Source organism: Pan troglodytes, chromosome 14 (genome assembly GCF_028858775.2).
Source record: "Pan troglodytes isolate AG18354 chromosome 14, NHGRI_mPanTro3-v2.0_pri, whole genome shotgun sequence".
Classification (NCBI taxonomy): domain Eukaryota; kingdom Metazoa; phylum Chordata; class Mammalia; order Primates; family Hominidae; genus Pan; species Pan troglodytes.
The window spans coordinates 107526560-107552313 of NC_072412.2; the positions used below are offsets into that span (position 1 = coordinate 107526560).

Consider the following 25754-nt stretch of genomic DNA (forward strand, 5'->3'; position numbering starts at 1 on the left):
CCATTTCCCCCACAGAACACACCACATGCTCGCAAAACAACCAGCCTTAGCAACTGGATGCAGAGACAGGCAGAGAGAGAGACAAAAGCGCCTGGCTCCTGAATAGGATGCCTTCTCAGACCCTGGCATTTCAAAGGCAGCGAAAGAAGGTCACCCTAGGTACTAGTTTCTCAAAGAAATACCTGTAGTAAGGTAACTATTCTAGTCACCTTTATATAGTAACGGCTTGTATCTCAGGCAATTCGCCAGTTTTTCAATTAAAACTGACACACATTACGGATTTTTACTTCTGCCCCCCGCTCCCCGCAATTCGGATTTTTTCTTTAGACTCCCTGAGCCTCTGTCCCCATCCCAGGATTTGACTGAAGGGCTGCAGAGCCCAGGGCTGCGCGCTAAGCAGCCTTCTGCTGAACCTCAGCGGACTGGGCCATAGTTCACACACCCTCCACTCCTTCTACAGCAGCTCCACGCTGGGGGCACCGCCAGGATATCCACATTTGGCCAAGGTCTGGGAACCCGGGAGGTTTCTAGGAGACCCCAGAGACCAAGTGAGGCCAGGCCCACCCCATGGAAACCCCCACCAGCTCAGATCAGACTGCAAGCGGTGGCTCGACCCCGGGTGTGGCAGGAAGGGGTGCCCCGCGTTCCAGAGCCAGTGCCAGTCCCTATCCTCCCGGGAAGCCAAGACTCAGGGGGAACAGGTTTCCCAGAGCCCAGCCTGCAGGGACGCGGAGGGCAGGAGCCGCCGGCGAGGAGCAGCCAACTTGCCATCTCTGGCGGGTGCACTTCTCGGCGGCTACAGGTTGCCCGACAGCGGACTCCAGGGTCCCCGCGACGGCGCCCAGAGTGCTCAGAAGGGAGGCCGGGGCCGGGGTGGGCCGGGAAAACCGAGGGAGGGAAGGAGCCTGGAGAAGCTCCGTTTAGGCGGGGAGGGGGCGACCCGGGGCGCATCTCCCGACCATGACCCCCACAGACCTTGGCGCCGCAACCTGCGCTTCTTGAGGCCGAAGATGCGCACTTTGGAGAAGATATCCACCAGGTTGCCGTTGCAGAGCCCGCGGTTCTTGCTGGGGCTGCTCCGCCTCCTGCTGGCAGACGGCCGGTCCCAGTGCTGCTCCCGCGCCTGCCGCTTCTGACGGATCAAGCCGCTAGCGATGGCCGCGGCCATGGTGGCCCCGGGAACGGGTCCGGGGAGGGAGGGCGCGGGAGGACGGCGAGCCGGGGGCACCGGAGGGGAAGGCGGCGGCGCAGACCGTGGCTCGCCCTCGGGGCAGAGGAGGGGGCGCCAGGCGGGACTGGGGAGAGGGGAAGGGGCGCTCAGTCCTGACCGGGACCCATCGCCCTCTCCGCGGGGCGCGGGGCCAGGCGCGCAGATGCGCCCAGGGCGCAGCCGGACGATCCCGGGAAGCCGGAGGTCGTGGCCGCCGCCGCTTGGCCACGTCCGAGTGGAGAGCGGGACCGCGGCTGCGGGCGCTGCTGGTCACCGCTCGTCGCAGGAACCCTGGCGGGGGTCGCCACCGCCACTCGCGCTGCCTTCTCGCCCTGCCCGGCTCCCGGGCGGGAGGTAGAGCCGGCCGGCGGCTCCCCGGGCGCCGGCTGGAGGGCGGGTCCCGGCAGGGTCTCTGCGCGTCCGTCGGTCCGGGTCGCGCTGGGCAGGACTCAGCGCCGGGCTCCAGCTGCCCGCGGGCCGGTGCCGCCGCCGGCGCCACCCGCTCTCGGCTTCTGCCGGTGATTGTCAAGTGCTTTGGAAATCAGCATCTGGAGAGACCAATCTTCTCCCCTGAGATCTCTAATCAAACGCTCCGTTCCCACCCCACTACACCCCCTCCACCTATGTGGTCCCCCTCCTGATGTACCTCTTCAGAAAGAAACAAAACGTATAGATAATAATGATTTAAAAATAATAAGAAAGAAAGCTAAGATGGATTGCAGGGATGGGGTGCTAAGAGGCCGAGCCAAAGCAGGTGGAATTGAAGGAACATCGGGGCGCTTTTTCTTAGATGCAACTCGCTGGTTCCCGAGCCTTCCGCGGCTTGGTTGGGGCTTCTCGGTCTTAACGTGGTTCCCGGTGCACTGAAACTCTCAGCAGCGGTTGGAGGGCGAGGTGGTTTCCGCCCTCCCTGCTAATCCCTCCAGCACCAACGCCCCCCGTCGCCACCCCCAACCCCGGGTTGGAGGGAGGCGCCTCCACTCCTCACCTAGTCCACCCAAACTTGCAGGACCCTCCCTTCTGCTGCAGGAAGGGTAGGTTTGTCATTTTGAAAGGCTACACGGAGCAAAAAGGAGGGAATGGAAAGAGAGAAGGTGTGATTAAGCGAGATAGACAGACCCCACTCCCAAATATGCTCCCCAGCCCTGGGAGGAGGAGATGACAGCCGCAGTAGCTGCTACAGAACAGCAGCTGGGTAGGATAAACGCCCAGGAGAATGTTGAAGAAGTCAGGGCAGAAATATAAGGGGCAGAGGAGGGTGTCACACTATTCCAGGGACAGTGAAAAGCAGCCAGACAGGACACTCCAATTTGAGCTGTCATCTTCTGGTGTCCCTGGGCAGAGAAGCTCTGTCAGGGAGCAAAGCCATCTGAACTGTGTCTGAAATTCAAATACAACAGCCGGCGTCTCCTCCCCTTGATTTTCTGTCTGTGTCCCGACAGCGGTTCCCTCCTGGATACCTGAAAATGTGAAGGTCCAAGAGAAAGGGCGGCAGTGGAGGGCACCCGAAAAAAACAAAAAGCCGGGGGGAGGTTGGGAGAGAAACACTTCATGCTTGGATGAACACAGTTCCGTGGTTTCTAGGATACACCAGAGTGGCAGAACCAAGTGCAGCTCTGGCTCCCGGCTTCTTACTTTTCTCCCCTTCCCTTTACACTGCTTTGCCTATCAGCTCAGGCAGCTAAAGAGAAAGAAATGCTCGAACTAGACTTCTGGAAATTCAGTGTGAAGCAAGGGGGAGAGATGGCTCACTTGGTAATCAAGAGACTTGCAACAACCTTCTTCTCCAGTGACTGCTTTAGAGCTGGAAAGAGGGCAAGCACACTACGCAGGCAGCCCTGGGAGCAGTTCTCAACCAAAACACACTTTCTCTTTGTCTCAGGAATAGGCAGTAAAGTACTCGCCACCAGGCAACTGGGGGGAAGTGCAGCAGATTACAGGGAGGCTGGGCACCTTCTGCTCTAAGCAACTTATCCACAGCTTCTCCATGGAAGCAGCCACTACTGGGCTGCTGTTTGCTACCTTCACTCCACATTTACCAACAAGTCTCCTTTTGGGAAGGAAATGCAACCTGATGAGAGTGTGTAGATTTAGATCTAAGGCAGGGATCATTGGCTTTAGGACGGTGTTTGTCATATATTACAAAGTGTACTTCTGGAAGTTTATTTTCTACACTTTGCTATGTTACATCTACAAATTCTACAATTATTAAAAGGAATATGCTAGAGTTGTTTTGCTAGAAACTTGCAATCCCTAGTCACTCATAAAATAGCAAAAGTGAGAAAAAGGGGCATGCTAATTATTTTGCTCTGCCTTTCCCTCTCTATTTTCAGTTTCATATGTCTCTTTTCTTCCATTTTTTTGTGAGTGTGCATTTATGTTGTGTTGCGTAGTCCTGCTTAAAAAGGGAAAGATGTCTATAGAGAGATGAAAATAACTAAATGACTATTGAGTGTGTCTGTTGTTTTAATTCACTGAAATGAGTCCTACTGAACATTAAGAGTCACTACTCTTGGTTTCTATTATTGAAGAAACGCCATTTGTACATTTCAGAAGTTCTAGATTTGAATTTGCAAGTGACTGTAAGATTAAAGCATCCAGGTTTATTATCAAAGGCTTCTTGCAGTGAGTGTTTCAAAAAAGTAAAATGTTAAGTATAGTGACCTCTTAAATCTAGTATGACTTCCCCAACACACCTAGTTTATTTTTAAAGGTTCTTTAAGCCTTTTGATGTATGTGCCAACTATATTAATTTGAAAAGAGTGACATTAAGCTTCTTGTTCTTATAGCTGTGCCTCTATTTTTGCAGGCATTTTCTTATGCTGCAGTCTTTCCCCTAAATCCTTGGACTTGGGGGTCAGGAGGTCAGTTCTTGGCCCTCTCAGAGCCTTCCCTTCGTTGTTCAGCAGCCTCGGACCAGCCTGACATTCAGCACCGCGGACAGGGATCCCGCCCCAGCCATACCTCTCCCAGCAGAAGCAAGTTCGCTGATTGAGAAAAGCGCTGGCTGTGAGGGTCTCTGACACTTTCCTCCCCTAAAAGCAGTTTCTCACTTTTTTCCCTCATGATGGGAAGGAAATTGATCTTCACAGCTTCTACCGACGTTAATAACACCTTGGAGCACAAAGCCTTTCAGCTTTTCCATAACCGAGAGATACTCTTTCTTTCTCGAGCGTCCCGACCCCTGGCGCAGCGCCTGAACAGCGGACTCCGGAGTCTCCGGGCATCTATTCTGGCTGTGAATTTCAGGAGCCTCAAGCGGTCATTTCTCTTCAACGTAGCTTCCTATTTTAAGGGAGCTTGGAGAGGGGGGCAGCATTGGGATAATCAAGGTCTTTTAGGTTAATCCCTGCGTTTTCATTTTACCTCCCCAAAACGCTGTTTAGTTGTTTACGGATGGAGGTAAGTGAAAGAAAACGCAAGAGAGCCATCTGCTGTCTTAAGCTGTGATAAAAGAGTGTGCAAAGCTAGGGTGAAAACCAATTCAGGGCCGGTGAACACAAATGTAAAGGTTACTGTAGTTCAGAAAATAATTTCTCACTCATCAGAACCTCCTTGGAGTTGTTAATTTTACCTTTGACGTTATAAAGAGGAAAATAAAGTACGGCCCAGGTGGTGTAGCTCCTCACCAAGCTATTGGGAGCCTGAACTCTCATTTCAGAGGTTCTTGGTTCATTTCTTGACTCTGCAACTTCCTAGCTGTATAATGACCTCCAAGGTGTTGCTTTAGTCTCTCTCAGCCTCAATTTCTTCATCTCTCAAATTGAGGTGAAAACAGAACCTCCTTTTCAACTGCTGTGAGATTAAATTTAGTAAATAAATGTAAAGATCCTAGTACCACATCTGGTGCACCCTAATTGAAAATGACAGCTATGACTGTATTATCATCATCTTCCAGTTTACTCATTTCTATCTTGTAAATTCTTTTGCAGTTTCCATGTTTTTTCAATATCAAAATATATGTATTCCCTATGTATATTTCCTCACCACCAACCCCCCCACAGTGGATGCATGACAAGATTTTAAATAATTCGAAACATAAGAAGTTATTTTAAATTTTGACGAAATAATCCCAAGTTCAAACCTTAGTTGTTATTATTAACTAGATTTGTGAACTGAGTCCCGTAAGCCTACTTTCACACCAACTGATTGATAATTAAAACATTTCTCTACCTTTCAGAGACTATGATGAGGGTCTATGAGAAAGTACTTCTAAAAACACTAAAGTACTATACAAGCATCAGTTTGGAAGGTAATTAGTACACTGTGCTTGATGGTCTCCTGAAGATGCTATGATCCTTTTGGTCCTCCAACTTTAAGTATGTTGTTCCCTCTACCTGGAAAATTTCTATTGCCCTATCCTCACACTCCTCTTGATGATTAAAAAAAAAAATCATCAGCTAAAGAGTAAGGCATGAGCCACCATGGCTTGTCAACAGATTTTTAAATAAAAATAAAGAGACTTTTTGGCTCTGTCTTGATGGAGCTTATAGTTTAGGTCTCAGCATAGATATCTTCTCTGGGAAACTTCTTGCCACCTACCCCTAATTAACACTGAATCTAGGGCACCTTCTAAAAACTTCATCATTCCTCTACTAACACCAGCAATTGTTGAATAAAGAGAGAGCTATATTGAAACTTCTACAAAGATGTCTGATAGGTAAGTGTCTCATGCTTAAAATGGCCATGAACGAACTACTGTTCTTCCTTCTTAAACCTGTTCTTCCAATCCTCGCCACTTCTGAAATGGCAACTTCATTCTTGTTCCTCAGGCTGAAAACTTTAGTATCATATTAATGTCATTTCTTTCTCTAATACCCCATATATATTTGTGTAAGATCTATTCTGTCTATCTGCAAAATATATCCAAGATATCACTCTCACCACCTCCACTACTGCCTACCACCATCATCTTTTGGGTGATTATACTACAATAGTAACTACGAAATCCCATACTTCAAAACCAAAGTCCTCACTGTAGTGGCCTGCCATGGCTCATGTGATTTGTGCCCCATCTCTGCCTTCAGTTGTTCTCTGACATCATCTCTATTCATCTCCCTTCACTTACCACTTGCTGTCCATCAAACCACCTGGCATGATCCTATGACAGGACTTTTATACTTGCTGTTTCATTTGACTCTCATCTCCTATGACTCTTTCCTCACATCTTTGCTCATAAATCTATTTAAAATTACAACTCATAAACACAGACATTTCCTTCTTGCTACCCTGCTTTATGGTTCTACATAGCACGTACAACTTTTAAAATTTCCATGTACTTTCCTTATTTATTTGGGCTGTCTTCCCCATTTAAAATATAAGCCTATAAAGGTACAGACTTTGTCTCATTTGTTTACTGCCACATATCCAGTGCTTAAAATGGTGCCAGGCAAGTACGTGCTCAATAAAGATTTGTGTATTGAAAGGATTAAGACATTGGATATCTGAACAAATAGACAGTTAATACCAAATAAGAGGAACAGAAAATCTTGCTTAATCCAGTCTGTCAAGGATGAAGTACCCCATGGTACCTAAAGAGATCGTTGATCTCTTTAAGCACCAAGACACCTAAAATTCTATCTGGATTACACACAATCTCAACTTCATAAATAGGATACACCGAAAATACTTTAGCCTTTGCTTGATGTCCTGGGCTCAACCAAACATGACAAACAGTTTGAGTTCTGAATTTCAACAGTGACACCCTTGGGGCTTACTGAAGGATGTGAGACTGATTCCATTTGAATCAAAAAGGACTTCTGGTATTTGTGATTCACCACTTCTCCACACTTCCTAACACACACACACACACACACACACAGTTTTCTATCTTGCCTCCTCATTTTCAGATTGTCGATTGATAAATTGACAATATGCCCTTTTTCAAATTTGCTACATCTAATCATGTAATCCATTATAGAATTTGACACCAGATAAATGTATTTGTTAAAATTATCTATAAATATTAAAGTATATAAACTCGAAGTGAGGAGAGTATACAAACAAGAAACAGCCTTATTGAAATTGAATTTATTATTAAATTTTTTCCTATTGCATTCTGAGTTCCATTATGTTCTGGATGACTTTGTGGCATACATTGTTTGCCTTCCAAGTAGATAAATTTCGATACAGTTTACTAAAAAAAAAAAAGTGCGTGGATTTTGTTTTTTATTTATCCTTCAAATGAACAAAAAAATCCAAAAAACATATTTTGTACATTGATATCTATATTAAATTCTATCATGTTATTTTTCCAAATAAAAGTCTATTACTTTTCCTTCATTTCTGCCATTGCCACGGCCACTATTTCGCCTTTCCTAAATTTGTCAAATTTAAGAAGCTGTTAATTTTAAGATTATTTTAGGTACTTCGATGAAAGAAATAAAAACACTTCATTAAGCTATGTTATTTTATAGATTATAATACGCATATGAATTTTAAAGGTGTTTATACATAAAAAGTATTGGCATCTAAGAATCACTAAAATATGACGTGTACTTGATCGTTTTCATACATTAAGTGACTCACTCCATTTTGTCACATGGTTTCCTTTGTGAATCACTTTTGACATTTTTCAACATCTCCAAAATTAAAGATAAAATATGAAAGTCCAACATTATTTTTTCCACAATTAAATTATTATAAACCAATTTGGGGTGAGCTTCAGTGGAATTAAATATGATATATATTGGCATTTGTTTAAATCTCCTTTCTCGATAAATGGGTTCTATTTGAAAATGTTTGAAATACTTCTGGAAATGTAATCGATATTGATGTCCCTTTTCATTTTTTACTCATTTGGAAGAATATTTAAAAAGTCATATTAGTATGTACTTGGGGCAAATTTTCAACTAGTTAATTAAGACTGACTGCTTATCCGCTCATTACAGTTTAAGTTCAAGATCACATTTTTTTCTGTGATAGTATTATTGACCTTTATTTTAGAATCAAAGGTTGATCTAACTGAATATTAAATAATTCTAAATTAGATTTTCAAAAACCAAGTGATTGCATTAATGTTATAACAGTCTTGTTGATTAATTTTGCTGGATATATTTATTTCTGGTAGGCAACAGATTTCTATCTATTAAAAAACTGGAAGGAATTTTATTGTTGCTTAATGTTTTGATTCAATAAAGGAAAAGTAGAAACTATTGATACTAAAAACTTGTGAACATTCTTTCCTATAGAAGCAATACCAGACTGATACTAGCAGATGGTTTAACTTTACAAATTTAGTGATTTTCTTTTAATCCAGCTAATACGTTGGAAAAAATATTCTCAGTAGCTTCCAGCCTTCAATACTAAAGTGAATCCAAAATGGGCATAGAAGTCATTTCTGAGTTGTGAATATTGGCAAATCTTTTCCTACTCTAAATCAGTAGTGGAAGATTAAAATACCAAGCATTTTAATAATAGATCAGTGAATTTTTAACACTACTGAATACCTCAACAGAAAAAAAATTACTCAATTTCCAAGAAAGTTTGAGAAAGGAAAGTTCATTTATAATCTCAATGCAAAGAGAGTCCCTGTGCACATGTGATATAATCTTTTTCATATTTAGCACTGTAATGAGTTTTTCAATAATTTCTAGAATGACCACTTTCATAGGAAATAAGTGAGCTGGATTAAGATTATGTTCTTTGCATTTAGCATACATGAGTTAAAAATATATGTAAACTTGTACATCTGCACACACATGTTGTATACATGTGTGCCAAAACACACAACTAAATTTCTGACTCTGTTAAACGTAATTAAAATAGTGATTTTTTTTAAAAAGACATTTTCAAACTCCCAGTTCATGCCTCTTAGTAACCTGTTTTCATTACTACCTTCACAGTATAGAACTTTTACATTCACATTTGAAAGTTTTCTGGATAATAGTTAAGTGGGAATTAATAATAAATTAGAGAATATTTCAGTCATAATTATTTAAATGGGAACAAGAGCATGTCTCTCTGTTTATAAAACATCCAAATAATATGTGTATAATAGTTTGTGAAAAGCTTTTAGTTCTAGTGAAGTGGACATCATGATCTCTATTTTACAGAAGAGGCAATTAAGCCCCAGACATGTTAAATGATTGCCAAAGTTACACAGCTATGAAGTGGAAGAACAAGATCTTAAGCACATGCCTTTTCTATCACACTATCTGCCACCCAGCAGTCAGCTATTTGAAATATACATGTCTGACACAGTGACCAGTGTAGAATAAGAACTCTTACATGGGAGCCAAGGACTTCCAGAAGCTCCAAGGATGGGTGTAGGATTATCTGATTCCCCTGAAATTTATGCTGAAAAAAAGGTGTGCATGTGCATGTTGTTAACACCAGGGTTCACAATTTTTATTCAACTGTTAAAAAGCTCTGTGAGCAAAGCAAGAATAAGAACCCAAAACTGTAGAGGAGGGCAAAGAAAGAATGAGAATGAGAACACAACATCCAATTCTACATTTTCTGACTATAGAAGTACAATTAGAATATAAAAATAAATGACAAATAAAAATTGCCTCTAATCCCAACATTCAAATGTTTTGGTATATTTTTCCAGTTTTTTAGAACGTTATTTTACATACAAATTTGCTATCATATTTTTGGCCCAGGTTGGTGACTGAGAAGACACAAATGCAGTAAAAGCCAGTGCATCAAAGACCATACAATTTAATTATATGACCTGAAAGCGTACCAGGGACTACATATTCTACATTCTTCCAAAAACTCTCTACAACTAAGAGGGCACTTCCTCCTGCAGGTTCTGCAGGCTCTAATCTCTGGGGACAACTGGTACTTTAGTGTGCAGGGTTTCAGAAAGTCTAGTTAAATACCAGAAGCCTTCAGGTTCTGGCAAAGTTGCTATTAATCTGCCTCTGATCTTGTAATCTACTTCTAAAAGATGCAAGTGAAAGTAATTTCCAAAGTGCATGCATGTAGGAAATGTTATAATTTTAAATTAATGCCTTATTCCTGAGCCTAGTTTCTACTTTGTATGTAACTGCTAAAAATATAGATCTTAAATTATTCCCCTGAGTCTTTCTCAGTAACCTACAGTATAAGTTTCATATTGCTTCTGTAACAAATTAGCATAAACTTAGTTGCTTTTAAAAATACACATTTATTCTCTTCCAGTTCTGCAGGTAGACAGTCCCAAATCAATCTCACTGGATTTAAGTCATGATGTCTGCAGAGCCTTCTGGAGGCTTTGAGAGAAGAATCCATTTCCCTGCTGTTTTTTGTTTGTTTGTTTAATCTTCCAGAAGCCACCTGCCTTCCTGGCTCACAGACCATGTCTTGCATCTTGCTTCCATTGTCACATTTCCTACTACTGACTCTGATCCTCCTGCCTCCCTCTTCAAGATCCTAGTGATTTCACTGGGCCCACCCGATAATCCAGGGGAATCTCCCCATCCCAGGATCCTTAACTTAATCACATCTGCAAAATCATGTAAACTGACGTATTCACATACTGACAGGTTGCAGGGATAAGGATATGGGCACCTTGGGGGAGGCAATCATTCTGTCTACCACACCTACCCTGTATCCAAAACACACAGAAACAGAATCCTTCCTAGCCTTTGACACTTACCCACGCCCCTCTGATGGACAGAATAGCTGCTTCCAAATGCCAGTTTTTAAATGAGAGTCCGGTTTCCTACCAACATAATTTTTTAAACGCCAGCTGTTTACTCGATTGAATCTCTAATGATTGCCTGCTCCTGCTTCCTCGGCTGCTTTACTCCCCTGCTCAGTGTTACCTGTTATCATTTGCTGGACCGCTCCAGTACCACCTGCTTACCTGAATTTCTTATAACTTTAATTATTGCATCGCTCAGAAAAAAACGTACAGCAATTCTCAGTGATTGTGGAGACAGGACCATTAGGCTCCCCAGTGAATTGTGAAAATGCATTTTTCTAAGCCCCACATAAATCCATGAAGAATTTAATTTCTTGAGTTTATAACATGCCTTTCATGAGATTTAAGGCCATAGAATCCAGCTAAATAAAACTAAAGCTAGACATGTGATGCTTTACAAAATGAGATTTGGGGCCTAAGGCTATTGCCAAATGAAGGAAATAGATTCTGCAAGTCTTTTTTCCCCATTCCACTTTCATTTTTATATAGCTGTAGGAGAAGTAGATAATTGGTCTTTCCTTTTAGAAATTTAGATGAACTCCTTAGGTAAGAATTTGCCTTAACCATATAGGTTGACACTGACTGCAAATGGAAAGGTGCCATTTATGCAAAAGATTTTTAAAGAAATCAGAAATATTTCCTGGAGCTTTATGTGGACAGAGGAAGAGGAACCTCAGGAAAAAGAATTATTTCAGAGAGAACATGATGGAGATTTTTAAATAAACAAGTTTTAGAGCCCCGAGACAAGCCCTGCTCACCACATTTTTCTTTGCTCACTCCTTCACTCCTTTTGGCCTTTTTGTGTTGTTTCTCTCTGTACCCTCCTCTGAGGTCCTACAGAGATTTGAAACTGGCTTTCAGGGATGAGGGTACCCAATGGTTAAAAGAAGTCTTTGGCTGTGAGTCAGGAATAGCGGCCATTGCACTTGACAGGTTTTGTTTTATATGTATTGTATATATACATAAGATATTTCAAAGCACCAAGACATATCAGCAAATGAATCTCTCCCCGACAGGGAGGGATAAACTGTCCAAACACAAATTTTTCCCCAAGACACCTAATCGATGCAGTCAGCTGTGCTCAGGAGAGGCCTGCACTGGCCATGCTCACAGGCTTGTGTTCATTTCTCCATGAAATGGGCTTCGTGATCCTCTCAAGAGATTTAGTTCTAGCAGGACAAGTTTCAGATTCATTTATGTCATGGGTATTTGAGTACAGATAGGAGACAGCAGTTTTACATATTTGTACTGTACAAAGTTTAGATCTGAGCCCTTATTGCCCTGCTGCAAGAGTCAAAGCTGATACTCTAATACTCTAATTCCCAGCTCTTTGTCATAGGTTTCATTTCCAGGACCGGGAGTTGCCCCTTTCTGGCCTCTTTGAAGGGTCATTCTACCCTCGGTGAGTCAACGATGTGCACAGGCTCCCAGCTTCCCTGCCTCTCCGGGGATCATTTCTTTGACTTCTACACACTCCTGGCTTTCCCAACACACAGCTCCTGATCACAGGGGCTCCACCTCCCCAGAGCCTGGAGCAGTGCCTGACCCACCACAGGTGCTCAGTCAGTGTTTGTCAAAGGGAGGATGAGACTCAGACAGGAATAGTCCCAGGTTCTGGACTGTTCCTGATGTCTTTAATCCTCCTCCCAATGGTAAGACACATATGCCCTCCGTCCCATTTCCCTCTTTCATCCCCGGTGACACTAGAACTTTTCAAAATATCTAAAAAAACTAGTCCCTCTCTAGAAGAAGCTACTTTTACTCTCGAAGCACTAAAAGAGGCCCTGTGGGCAGAGGCTTGTGGAGTTCTGGATGAGCACGAGCTGGACACTCTGCATGTGGAAGGAAGTGTTGGGTCTGCTGCCCAGGAGATTTTCCTAACATTTTAATAAAAGGGAATGGCATATGCAAAGGAAAAGGAAGAAAGTCAACCAAATGCAGGCTTTCGGCTTCATTGATAATAATGAGTCTGAAAATAAAGACACATTTTAGTACATATTAACCTAATCGAGGACCATTTTTTATTCAAGTCACTGAAAACTAATACAATTTGAATTTTTTAATAGTATACTTGAAACATTCTAAACTTGCTGTGGTGTGTGTGTGTGTGTGTGTGTGTGTGTGTGTAGTTTTTGCTAACTTCAATCAACAGGGAAAGTCACTGAGCATCAGGATATTTTCATATTATATTTCTCAATTTTATTCATTTATGGCTTTGAACTGAAATCTTACTGTTATCTTATTTTCCCTATTTTTTTTTGAGACAGAGTCCCACTCTGTTGCCAGGCTGAAGGTTAGAACAAGAAGTAGCCTTAGAGATGATTTAAAACTAATAATCCCATTTTACTGATCAACACACTGAGGCCCATGGAGGTTAGGTAATTTGCTAAGCTCACGGCTAACTGGCAGCAGCTCTCAGCCTGATTTCTCTTCTCCTGATGTGGTGTGCCAGGACCTCTCCATCACAGCTCTGTACTTCTCAGAAGGCCTTGGCTACAATGCAGAAGAGTGGCCATTATACTCTCTCCAGAGCATTTCTGGAACATGGCTATCCTCTCTCTTTTCTTGTTAAGCACAGTCCATTTTTTTTTCTATGCAGCTATACATACTATTCTTAAATGCTCTGAGTTGGATATGAATTACTGCCTCCAATGTTTGCAAAATAGGCCTCCCTTGGACAATATATTCATAAAAACATAATTTTCAGAAAGGTTTACCTCTTGGTTTATATGATCAACCTTTATTTATCATCGAATAATTCATTACATTAATGCATCTATTGAGCGCTAACTCTGCACCACTGTACTTGACCTGGCATTCAGGCATCTCCCCTTGAGTGGCTCAGAATATAGCGGGGAAGATGTTGACATAGGCGCTTGTGCCTAAGTGTCTCAGATGCTGGGTGTGAAGCACGTGCAAGAACAGTGGAAAGAGTCGGCTCCACCTGGTATGGGTTGGGAAAGGTCTCATGGAAACAGTAACACCTGGAGCTGAGATTAAAAAGATGGGAGATAGTCACCAGCTAGTCAAGGTGGGTATGGGGATTGCAGTCAGAAAATGTCAAAATAGAGGAACCCTGAGTTACAGGCACAGCCTAATCTGTGAAGGTAAGCGGAAGCAGCCTAATCTGTGTCAGGGGGAAAGGATACAAAAAGCCTCTCAGTGAAGAAATTAGGAATTTTGTATGTCACTGGGGACATTCGCACCAGCTGTAGAACCAGCTGAGCTAATAAACATTAAATAATATTCATGAAGAGCTATTTTCCATATAGGTTTGCAGTAGACCCACTCAATTACCTGGGCGTTGTCACGTCATCTGACTATTTTCATGCTGACCTCTTCCCGTGCTTTTCTATTAATGTGTGAGACATGGTCATTGGACTTAAAAATGTGCACGTGATATGGCATCTTTATTTATATGTGTTATATATCATTAAATATATACATATATGCACATATATACATGCACACATTCACATAAAATAGACTGAAGTATAAACAGTGTTTATCAGTACGTGGTGGGTTGTAGCCCTTTATGTTTTTTATTCTTTACACTTTTCCCTGATTTTTCACAAGGAGCATGTGCAACTTGCATAATCATAGAAGGATGACTTTGTTTTTAATATAGGTGTTCATTTAGTAAAAAGAAAAAAGGGGCAACACATACATAAAGGAAAAAGTCTGTAGCTGTGGAGCAAGCTGTGGATATCCACTAGCTGATTAGAGGGCTTTACTTCCAAATTTTAATTCATCCCATTACTCGTTTTAACGTGAGAGCTTATTCTATTTATATCAAAAGCCTTGCATTTCTAATTCTTAAACATCAAATTTTTCCCCTTCCCTTTCTGTTTTCAAAGACATGAAATAGTTCTGTTCCAATAAGACATTTGAAAAAACAAACCAAACGAGAAACCCAACAAAAACAACAACAAAACATTTTTCCTTGAAAAATCAAGGTTGCAAATCTCAGAGGCAACTTTGGTATAGCTTTTTAGAGAAATATTGAGAGTATTTACAAGGTCTTATGTCAAAAAGAGCCAAATTAATTTCCTGCATTAAAATATTGCTCTCTTTATGGTCATACCTTGGCTCCTGGGTAAACATACTTCATTGTATTTATAGCACACTCATGTCCCCATATCCTAGTGTTAATACTGTATTGATAAAGACAGAAATGAATCTCAGCCACTGGAATGCTCCATTTTCATAACATTCCTTATGTGGTTACACAATCATTCAGTGATTTTCTTTTTAGCCTAGAGGGACTCAGTCAGTTGCAAAGTTTTTTCCATCAACTTTCCTTGGCTACTTGGTATGAACAGTTTAATTTCATTTTCTTCACAGACGAAAAGTATTTTACACTGTAACAATCCTTGCATATCATTGTAGATTCAAACATGCTCACTCACACACACACTCACACACAGAGTTAAACTAATACTGCTAATCCCTCTAGGTATGTCAAGGAAAATAAAAATATCTGCTTCCATATTGAGTTTCAGAGGTTAGTTTGTTAAATCCACATTTATTCTTCTGCTCAAAAGTTTAGTAGGAAGGGGACTTACAATCATCTGGTCCTACAGTGTTCTAACAGCCCTGTAAAGAGAATGCCTGTTTTCCACTTAGACAGTCCAACAATTTAGAGTCCAACAAATTTACCCCTCTCCTTTTTTGAGATGGCTTGTGTTTTAGCATGCCCTTCTCAGAATTGGCCCCAAAGCCTGGTTTTCTAAAATGTCCAGTCATCTTTCACTTATTGCCCATTGGAACAAAATATTTATCCTTCTTCCATATGATGGTCTTTAAATATTTTATGACAAAACCTACCCTATTTATTTCTGTCCCTTTAGTTTCAGGAGACCTCACTGACGTTGACCCACCCGGGAGAGCTATTGCTGAGATCAAACGAACCCTGTAGGTTTTTTCTGCTTGTCTCTGGAATGCAAAGGCGCCCTTCCCATCCTCTTCATTCTCCCTGGTCCTGGCTTCCCAGCTCCTTCCATTCTCCCTCACACTGTCTCAGTTCCAAGTCTTCACTCATTTCACTGTCTCTTGGTTTTTCACCAGCAATTTAGTTAGTAGTTTGCATTTGCTTTCTTTGGCACTTCTTCAGAATACACATTTTGATGTTCTCTTTAGTCACAACACCAAGAGACTTCAAAATGAGGCTGCAATTATCTCAATTCTCTGAAAACCTTAGGACTGGATGCTCCCCTCTCTCCTCCTCCACCATGTCTGAAAGGCATGAGAGATTTTCAGCTTCCCTGAGTCAGGGACTTTGTTTTGTTCACTGTGCATCCAGTCTACCCTCAGCGGCTAGCATTGTGCTTGGCCCACAGAAGCACATGAATGAACAGCAATGAACAGCTGTTAAGAGTAACTTTGAAAGGTTGGTTTCCTCCGGGTGAGCCGGACAGGACACTGATGCCCACGTGAAAGCCTCACATCAGAAATGCACACCACAGAGAAAATGGAATAAGTACTTCAGCGGATCTGTACCTCGCAAAGCACCTGAAGAACGCGATTGACCCGTTTTAAACTTGCTACATGTCACTCCTAAGTCTTCTTCACCACATTTCCTATTAGAAATTAGTTTATTATTTGAATCCAGCAGCGCTCCAAAGAGCTGCTTATTGGAATCAAATAGGACACTTCTAAAAGGTTCTCTGGGGATGGGTGTGTCTTGGTTATGAGAACTTTCCCTAAAAGCTCTCCAAGATCAATGCCAAATATTAAGATATTATATAAATGATCAGGGATTCCATTAAAATTAAGGCAATATGTTTTCAAAGATTTTGTGGAAACATATTTCTTTCATATGCTGACCTGCAGCCTTCCTCTGCAATTTTCCTTTTAGTTTGTACAAAACAGAGTTCTTTAGTGGAAGACAGTCTTGCCTTTATTTTGAGCCCACAGGAAAAGGTGTATGGCGTTCTTTTCATTGCTTTTTAAAAATAAATTCCAGGCCGGGTGCAGTGGCTCATGCCTGTGATCCCAGCAATTTGGGAGGCCTAGGTGGGTGGATCACCTGAGGTCAGAAGTTTGAGACCAGCCTGGCCAACATGGTGAAACCCCCATCTCTCCTAAAAATATAAAAAAGTTAGCTGGGCGTGGTGGCTGGTGCCTGTAATCCCAGCTACTCAGGAGGCTGAGGCAGGAGAATCGCTTGAATCTGCGAGTCGGAGGTTGCAGTGAGCCAAGATCACGCCATTGCACTCCAGCCTGGGTGACATAAGTGAGACTCCATGTCAAAAAAAAAAAAAAAAAGGAAAAAAGAAATTACAAAACATAAAACTCGATAATAAAATTACAGATTTACATAGGATAGTACTGGGGAAGCTTTGTTTCTTGAGCCACAAGTAACTACTGGCTGAGTTGAATTAGGAGATAGGCAAGTTTCCTAAAATGAAGTTATTTGTCAGTCGGTTGCCCCTACACACTTTTGATAAATCCCTCTCCCTTTTAAAATTACAGTTAAAAAAAAAAAAAGCACTGAGAAAAAATTATGAGGACAAGAAGCAGGTTCTGAAATCCCAGGCCAAGATATATTTGGCTTTAGTGTTTAACACGGTGGACAAGTTTAGAGAAAGATAAAAACCCAATTCAATGAATTTTGAGATCAAAATTGATGAGATGGGAGATAGGAGCTGAGGGGAAAATGGAAACAGCTAACGAGCTACAGTGATGTCCTGAAGTCCTATTTCTTCCTAGGTGTGTTTCTTTTTAAAATAATCTATTTTTGTCATAATTTTTCACTCTATTCATCTCCATCTTTCTTACTTGATCATAATATGAAGATGACTGAATTATTTTCAGTAAAGTTAGTGATATTTTATATATTCTGTTCTTAATATTTTAAAAACTTAGTTTAACTATTTTTATCCTTCAAAACAAGTTCAAACAAATCCATTAAAACTAACCAAAGTTATCGATATCCCTTTTCTTGGCCTCTTTGCATGTGTTTGCAGACATTCTGTGTCTAACTCTAACTCCCATTTGTTCTATGAATAATGGGAGGTTAGAGGTTCTTCCATTATTCATAGAACAAATGCTTTGAGAGCAATAAATAAGAAGTTATCCGGTACAAGATTTGCTAATTGTCTTTGTGAATTTCTGTTGAATTCTACAGAATTACTGTTATTAATAATGTATTGGTAGTCCGGGCATGGTGGTTCATGCCTGTAATTCCAGCACTTTGGAAGGCTGAGACAGGAGGATCACTTTAGGTCAGGAATTCAAGACCAGCCTGGCCAACACAGTGAAACCCTGTCTCTACTAAAAATACAAAAATTATCTGGACTTGGGGGCGAATGCCTGTAGTCCCAGCTACTCGGGAGGCTGAGGCGGCAGAATCACTTAAATCTGGGAGGCAGAGGTTGCAGTCAGCCAAGATCGCACCACTGCGATCCAGCCTGGACAACAGAGTGAGACTCTATCTCAAAAAGCAAACAAACAAACAAACAAAAACATACATAATGTATTGGTATATTTAATCTGTCTTAAATTTTACATATTACTCTTTCTTACATTAATTTAGATAACCAAATATTACTCTAAATATTATTGCTCATATGTATATATATTTGACAAATCATACTTTATATATGTGTGGCTGTGTATGTGTTTTATATATGTATACACACATATATATATATACATATATGTATATGTATAATTCAGAGCAGGAAACAAATTTTAATTTCACAATTTCTTTTGGATTGTCCTTGTTGGCAGAGGATAAAACTATCAACTCTTGTATTCAATTTGGTTAATATTTTTAAGTGATGACTTTTCTTCCTAGCAAGAAAATAATGGGAAGATAAGAAACATTTAAATGATTTGGTAAACCAGTGTGGTTGTTGCTAAATTAGAAAGCAGTCTGCAAGATGCAGCGGCAGGTGAAGGCAGCTGATTCTTCAAAGCACAACAGAAACGAACCAAATGTCATCTGTAGAATGCAAAACAAAGTGGTATATTCGTACATTTTAGTACTACCTATCAGTAAAGAAAGCCCAAATCACTGGTATACCAGTAACAAGAATAAACTTCAACATCATTATGTTGAGCAGTTAAGAAGCCAGACACAAAAGAGCACAATCGTGATTCCATTTTAAAAAATGGAATGTGGTATCTATAGATATCAGAAGAATTTTTGTCTCTGAGGTGGGAGATTGACTGGAAAGCATCAAGAGGCAACTTTTTGGGGTGCTGGAAATATTATTTGCCTTGATATGGGCAATGGTTACAGGGATTACACATTTGTCAAAATTCATCGATATGTTTACCTAAGTTATTTACTTTGTATATGTTAGACCTCAATAAAGTGCTATTCAAAATAAACAAATAAGAACATTAAGTCAAATGAACATCAGAAAAACCCATTAACTGAAATGAAGCATCAATCCCATGCACAATTTTAGGGCATGCAGATTCTCTGAAAGTCCAAATGCCCCTCACTCTACACTGCCATTTTCTATACATGAAGACCCCCTGACGGTTGGTGGAGATTGGGAGAATGGAATGTTCTACTGCTGCAGACTGTCTGCCGGGTGAGTATTTCCATGGTTCCCACTGTTACAAAGGAAACTCAATTCTATTTTTTTAATATTTTTCAGTGAGGACACTTAATATGAGATGTACCCTCTTAACAGATTTTCAGGTGTATAATACAGTGTTGTTATCTACAGACACGATATTGTACATATTGTATTGGCTCCTAGAACTTTTTCTTCTTGCATAACTTGTTTTAGGCTCACTGAGATACAAAAGGAGATTGTGGAGCTACAGATACAGTACACTGAACTCAAAGAAAGAAAAGTAGGGCAATTATTTACAAGAATACATTTTAATAAAATATTTCTTACTAAAGTTGAAATAATAAAGGAAATCTCATCATTTCCTGAAATGAGGCTTAGGCCAATGTAAGCAAGCTGATGTGAGAGCAGTATCCTCCTTTCTGCCCCTTCAGGGCTACATCCAGCAGCTGCTTGGGGCCCCTAGAATCCACTGTTGAGTCCTCACTAACCAGGCAATTTTGGCTTCTCACATTCTGCTGACAGAGCAGCTAGGTGCTTCTTGGTCCTGATTCTCAAGCTAACCCCAACTGCTATGGTTTGGCTGTGTTCCTGCCCACATCTCACCTTGAATTGCAGTTCCCATAATCCCCTGTGTCGTGGGAAAAACAGGTGGGGAGTGATTGGATCATGAGAGCGGTTTCTCCCATGCTGTTATCATGATAGTCAGTGAGTTCACATGAGATCTGATGGTTTTATAAGTGTCTGGCATTTCCCCTGCTTGCACTCATTCTCTTTCCTGCTGCCCTGTGAAGAGGTGCCTTCCGCTATGATTGTAAGCTTTCTGAGGCCTCCCCAGCCATGCGGAACCATGAGTCAATTAAACCTCTTTCCTTTATAAATTACCCAGTGTCAGGTTTTTTTTTTCACAGCAGCATGAGAACGGACTAATATACCAACCAAATCCCAAGAAACATATGCCCCCCAAAACAAAACACACAGAGATGTTCTATCCATCCAGCAAATGTCTCTTTTCTCCACAGAGCTTCTAAGTTGTCATCTAGCTACCGTGACTGATTAATTTGAGGATGCATTAAATGCATCATATTTTCCTGCTTAGGTGAGATTAGAGATTTTTAAACATAGTATGAAAAGGATAATATTTTGATGGTTCTATGACAGGTCAATGAAGGTGAAATTTTTAAGGTAGTCATAGAAAGGATCTGTCCATGGTCTTAAACATCCCATATAAACTAACATGTACTGAATGCCAGGCACAGCAGCAAGCTTTAACATACCTTATCTTATTTAATCCTTGAGACAATTTTATAAAGGAGAAATTCTCCCTTCCACTGTCCAGATGAGGCAGCCAGTGCGCTCCTGCAGGGTCATGCTGTTTGCAGTCTGCTGAGACCAGCTCAGGACTCCTTCTTAATGCCTGACCCACGAGGGTTGTGGGCACTTACGTGGTCAAGAAGTGAAAAGAATTTCACAGTTGATTTATTAGTGGTTTACTGAGAAGAGCTGAGTTTTGAGGGATGCACAAATCCTGCCACTTGCCTTCAGGTATCCTAAAGTCCATACCTTAGGCCACGTCTCCTATCCCTAAACATTGCCGAGTAACAGTCACCATGGATTTCAGAACTCAAGTCAGGAATACCAGTTGCCAGTATCAGCTTTCCAACTTTGTAACTATGAGAGGCAGGTGACTGTGGATAGGAAAACACAGGCATTTCAGGGACATTTCAACAGTTTGTGGGGATCACGGGATAACATATTTTAATTAGTGCCTGTTCCAAAAGATCTAGAATGTAGGACCACCATGCCAAGCCAGCACCAGAAATATATCCTCTGGTAGCTAGCTGCCTTCTTCCTGAAGTTCTCTTATTTTTCTTGTTTCCAGAGCAAGCAGTGAATGCTATTTGTTCACTATCTTCCCCACAATACTGAGCCCATGGCGTATATTGTCAATAATATGTGCTGAAAGAATAAATGAAGGACTGAATGAATGAGAGAATATTCTCAGAATGGAATATTCAGTCAATTGCTACAAAGCCTTAATTTACCATCCATAAGATATTTGCAAATGAATGTTCTCTTCCTAGACAGAAAAATTAATTAGTGTATAGAAGCAAATCAGTTTAAAAATGTCAGATCAAAGGGGTAGGGATGGGGGTGTTTGAAACACCAGTGGAATGAAGACTGTATTTTATACAACTCATAATCTCTGTGAAAAATGCAAACTCCCTTTGCTAAAAAGGATGGCGCTTTAATTTGTCACAGCATCCCCAAGCCTGCCTCAGCCCTGAAGGACATTCCAGACTTGAAACCCACTGCCACTGTAGATAAAATTCTCTCTTTACATCTATGTCTTTTTATGGATTAGTGGAACTAATTGAGAATAATGAACATATCAGAATAATTCCCAGTAATCTGTGGTACTAACATGGAAGCTAATTATTACAGGCTGAAGTATGTTCCTCCCAACTCCATATGTTGAAGACCTAACCCCTAGTACCTCAGAATGTGACTGCATTTGGAGACAGGGTGATCAAGTGAAAATGAGGCTGTCAGGTGGGTCCTATTGTAATCTGACTGGTGTTCACATTAAAGGAAATCTGGACACACAGAGATCCCAGGGTTGTGCACACACAGAGATGAAACATGTGAAGATGCAGTGAGAAGGTGGCCGTGGGCAAGCCCAGGAGAGAGGCCTCAGAAGAAAACAACCTTACTGACACCTTGACCGTGGACTGCTAGCATCCAGATCTATGAGAAAATTCATTGCTGTTTTTTGTTTGTTTTTGTTTGTTTGGTTGGTTTTGAGAAGGAGTCTTGCTCTGTCTCCAGGCTGAAGTGCAGTGATGTGATCTTAGCTCACTGCAACCTCTGCCTCCTGGATTCAAGCGATTTGATTCTCCTGTCTCAGCCTCCCAAGGAGCTGGGACTACAGGTGCTCACCACCACGCCCAGCTATTTTTTGTATTTTTCGTAGAGACAGGGTTTCACCGTGTTGGCCAGGCTGGTCTCAGTCTATCGACCTTGTGATCTGACTGCCTCAGCCTCCAAAAATGCTGGGATTACAGGCATGAGGCACCGTGCCCAGCCCATTTCTGTTATTTAAGCCACCCAGTCTGTGGTATTTTCTTATGACAGTCCTAGAAAACTAATACAGTATTTGAAAATGAACTCAACCCTTCTGTTAAAAGAAAAAAATCTGAAATCAAGAAGGCCCGCCTTCATGCACCGAATAGACAAGCAATGGCTTTATACTGGCTTCCAGACAGGGCACCACAGAGGCCAGGTCCTCATGGGGTTCTGCCAGCCACGTGCTGCCTGCATTGACATCAGTGGGGGTCGGAATGGTCAACCCATCAAGCTTTCACTTTTGATTTCACTCTCATCTTGGAGACTAAATCCACTTATGAATAAAAAGCACCATCCCCTTGCAGACAAAGATTACATTTGACCATTTGCTTCATACACAACAACAACAACAAAAATCCATTGGCATAGAGAGGGCTGTCTGTCATGTGTATTTACCAAGAATGATTTCTCTTTTTCAAGCACTGTTAACATTAATTATGATGAACATCTGGTAGAGAATATCTTCATGAAATTAGTGTTTATAATTCTTTCCTCAGCTTTTATCTCGAGTTAATATTAGACATGAATATGGAAAGAACATTGATTTAGTTCCTAATAAAAAGGGCTACCAAAATACTACTCTGCCAAGTTTGTCCCAATAAAATCCATGCCATTGAGAAAATTTTGTTTGTAGAAAATTAGTATTTATTTTTCCCTTTTATAAATTAATGAGGATTATACAACTTATTTTTCCTTCTAAATGTATCCTCTTGGATCTCAAAGCTAAGCACATTTTTAAAATATAATTGTTATCCTCAGCCTAGATATCGGGTGTGTGTCTCTCCCTCACCACTACATTTCATTTGACCTTCAGTATTTAAACCAACAAATGTACCAAACTTTGCTTTTCCCCCATAAGCTTCTTCAAATTCTTAGCTGGAATTAGGACTAGACGATAATTCAGAATTATCCTTTTTAGAAAATAAGATACCTTCACTAAGGAGAGTAGTTCTTCACTGAGGGCATTTTGCCCTCCAGGGAACATTTGATAATATCCGAAGATATTTTTCAGTTATCATAATGGAGTGGGGATGAGCACTGATGGCCAGGGATGTGCTAAACATTGTACATCACGCAGCACAGCCCTTCCCAAAACCAAGTATTAACCAGCTCAAAATGCCAATAGTGCCAAGGCTGAGGAGCCCTGACATGGAGTGAGCAGATTGGAAACATCAGAATAACTTGGTATGGCCCTAATCAAACATTCAGTGTTTGAGGATGGAAAAACCTATATTGATCTCTAACGTTTCCTTTGTTATACTTTCTCATTTCAGAGAAACAATTGTTCAATACAATCTGTGCGTTTCATAGATGTTCTTGGTTTCCTTTGTCTGAGTATTAGTGGCAGAATTTCTTCAGCTCTCCTAAAAATACGTTTAAAGTTACTAACAGCACCATTACACAAACTCGTTTTAATGATTAGAAATAGCTTAGTAAGCCACAGGCAGCTTACTAAACAATCTCAGTCCATTTCTTACTTTATTTTTGTCTGACTTTCCATGGTTCCAAGAGTTGCAGCACATCCTTTCTGTCCATTATCTCTGACAGTAAGCCTAACTCCTACCTTAAGTAAGGTTGAGTGAAGATGTTACACTTAGGCCAGGAAGCCCCAGGGTGTTGGGTTAATGCAAAATCCTAAAATGCACCACTGACCATGGTTATTAGATTTGCATCTTGAGTAACAAAGTTCTGTAAAAATCTCACCAATATGCAGTCTTCTATCCTCCTCCTTGTTTCTAATTCACAGACTGTAAATGTCAATCTGTTTTGTATACCTGCATTATCCGTCTGAACCAGTCTCACTATCAGAAGGATTCAATATGGACATTGTTTGTATTTAATCTAGTTTATTGGAAAAAAGTTAAAGTCAAAAACCACCTCATATTAAATAAAAACGAGACAAAGAAATGGCATGCTTTAGAAAGAAATAGCATGAATGAAAGGGTCAAAGAGTGAAAGAACCAAGATATACAAGAGAAGAAGGAAAAAAAGTAGTTGGAGAAAACAATAAAATTTTGCAGAGGGATATATTACAACAGACAGAACAAGGTAATTCAGAGAGCTCTGGGTGGGATGCAGAATCCTTCGCTTCTCTTTTCTCCTTAACTGGCAAAATGGCCTTGGCCAAGTCACCTCTCTGGACCTGCAGAAGAGGACTTATCTTGAATGATCTGGCTTCAAGTCCTTCTAAGCAGTAAATCCCTACTTGTATCCGTGCCTTGGGTTGGCTACTGAGAAACTCAAGGATCACACACTGAAATAGGCAGGCTGTCAAATACAAGTCGAATACAGGAGAAAGTGCAGAACAGTGTTTTAAAAAGGTGATCGGGAGGTCTCCCAAAAGAGGCCACCTCTTCCTCTGGAAGTATGCAAGAGGTGGCGGTCAAGGGAGAGGAAGGGAGGCTCAAGCATTCAATGGAGCCTTAATTCTCCAGTGGGAGATGAATGAGAAAAATATCCCCTGTGCACACCTGTTCTTTCCAAGGTGAATGGGAAACAGTACAGACAGAGAGGGTAGCCTACTTTCCATTCTTCAAACATGAAAAGCTTGTGCTCGCCTTGAGGCTTTTGTACAAATTGCTTTTTTCTACTTGAACTACTTGATAGGGCTGACCCTGTCCTTTCATTCAGGTTTCTACTCCATATCACCTCCTGAGAAAGGCATTCCCTACCCATCCAATCTAAAGTAACTGACAATCCACAGTAACCACCTGCACTCTTTAGACCTCACCTATTTTCTCTGTCTGCTCAAGTCTTTTGTCAGCATATCTCATTTTGATTTTTGTCTTTATACATTTGAGGATCAGTCTTCCTCCTCTACAGTGTAAATTCCATGAGATCAGGGGTCCCTTAGGTTTTGTTCATTGCTCTATTCCCTGCTCCCAGCACAGTAAAATTCAATAAATATTTATTGAAAGAATTTTTTAAAAAATATTTTTCATTCATATGCAAATTTTTCATATTCAAAATAAAATTTGCATGTGGAAAGATCCAGAAGACAGAAAATGAAAACAAAGTATGTTAAGAACAGATAGAGTCTTTTGGGGACATCTCTAAGACTTAGAAAAAAAAACAAGTCTTGATCCTGCAGGTCAAGTGAAAACCTGAAGGGTCACAGAAGAATAAACACATGAGCTGAAAAGAGCAACACTGTGGAGAGATTTATGTTTTCAAACTACTCAGTCCTGATGTCTAGGACCTTACAGCTCCAAATCTCAAAAAATGGGATTCATCACAAAGCAAGGACACA

At 41.1% G+C, this 25754-nt stretch overlaps 1 protein-coding gene across 2 annotated transcripts in view; it reads right to left on the reverse strand.

Moving 5' to 3' along the window:
- FGF14 (fibroblast growth factor 14) overlaps positions 1–25754 on the reverse strand; it is a 693562-nt gene that overhangs the window by 207592 nt on the left and 460216 nt on the right. Inside the window, exon 1 of one of the 2 annotated variants that reach the window (XM_001150157.8) lies at positions 976–1468. The exons of the other annotated variant lie outside the window; for it this stretch is intronic. Coding sequence (XP_001150157.1) covers positions 976–1168 — 193 coding nt within the window. The 5' untranslated portion in view covers positions 1169–1468. Of the gene's footprint in view, positions 1–975; positions 1469–25754 lie in introns of those variants that run through there. 2 annotated transcript variants of the gene reach the window in all.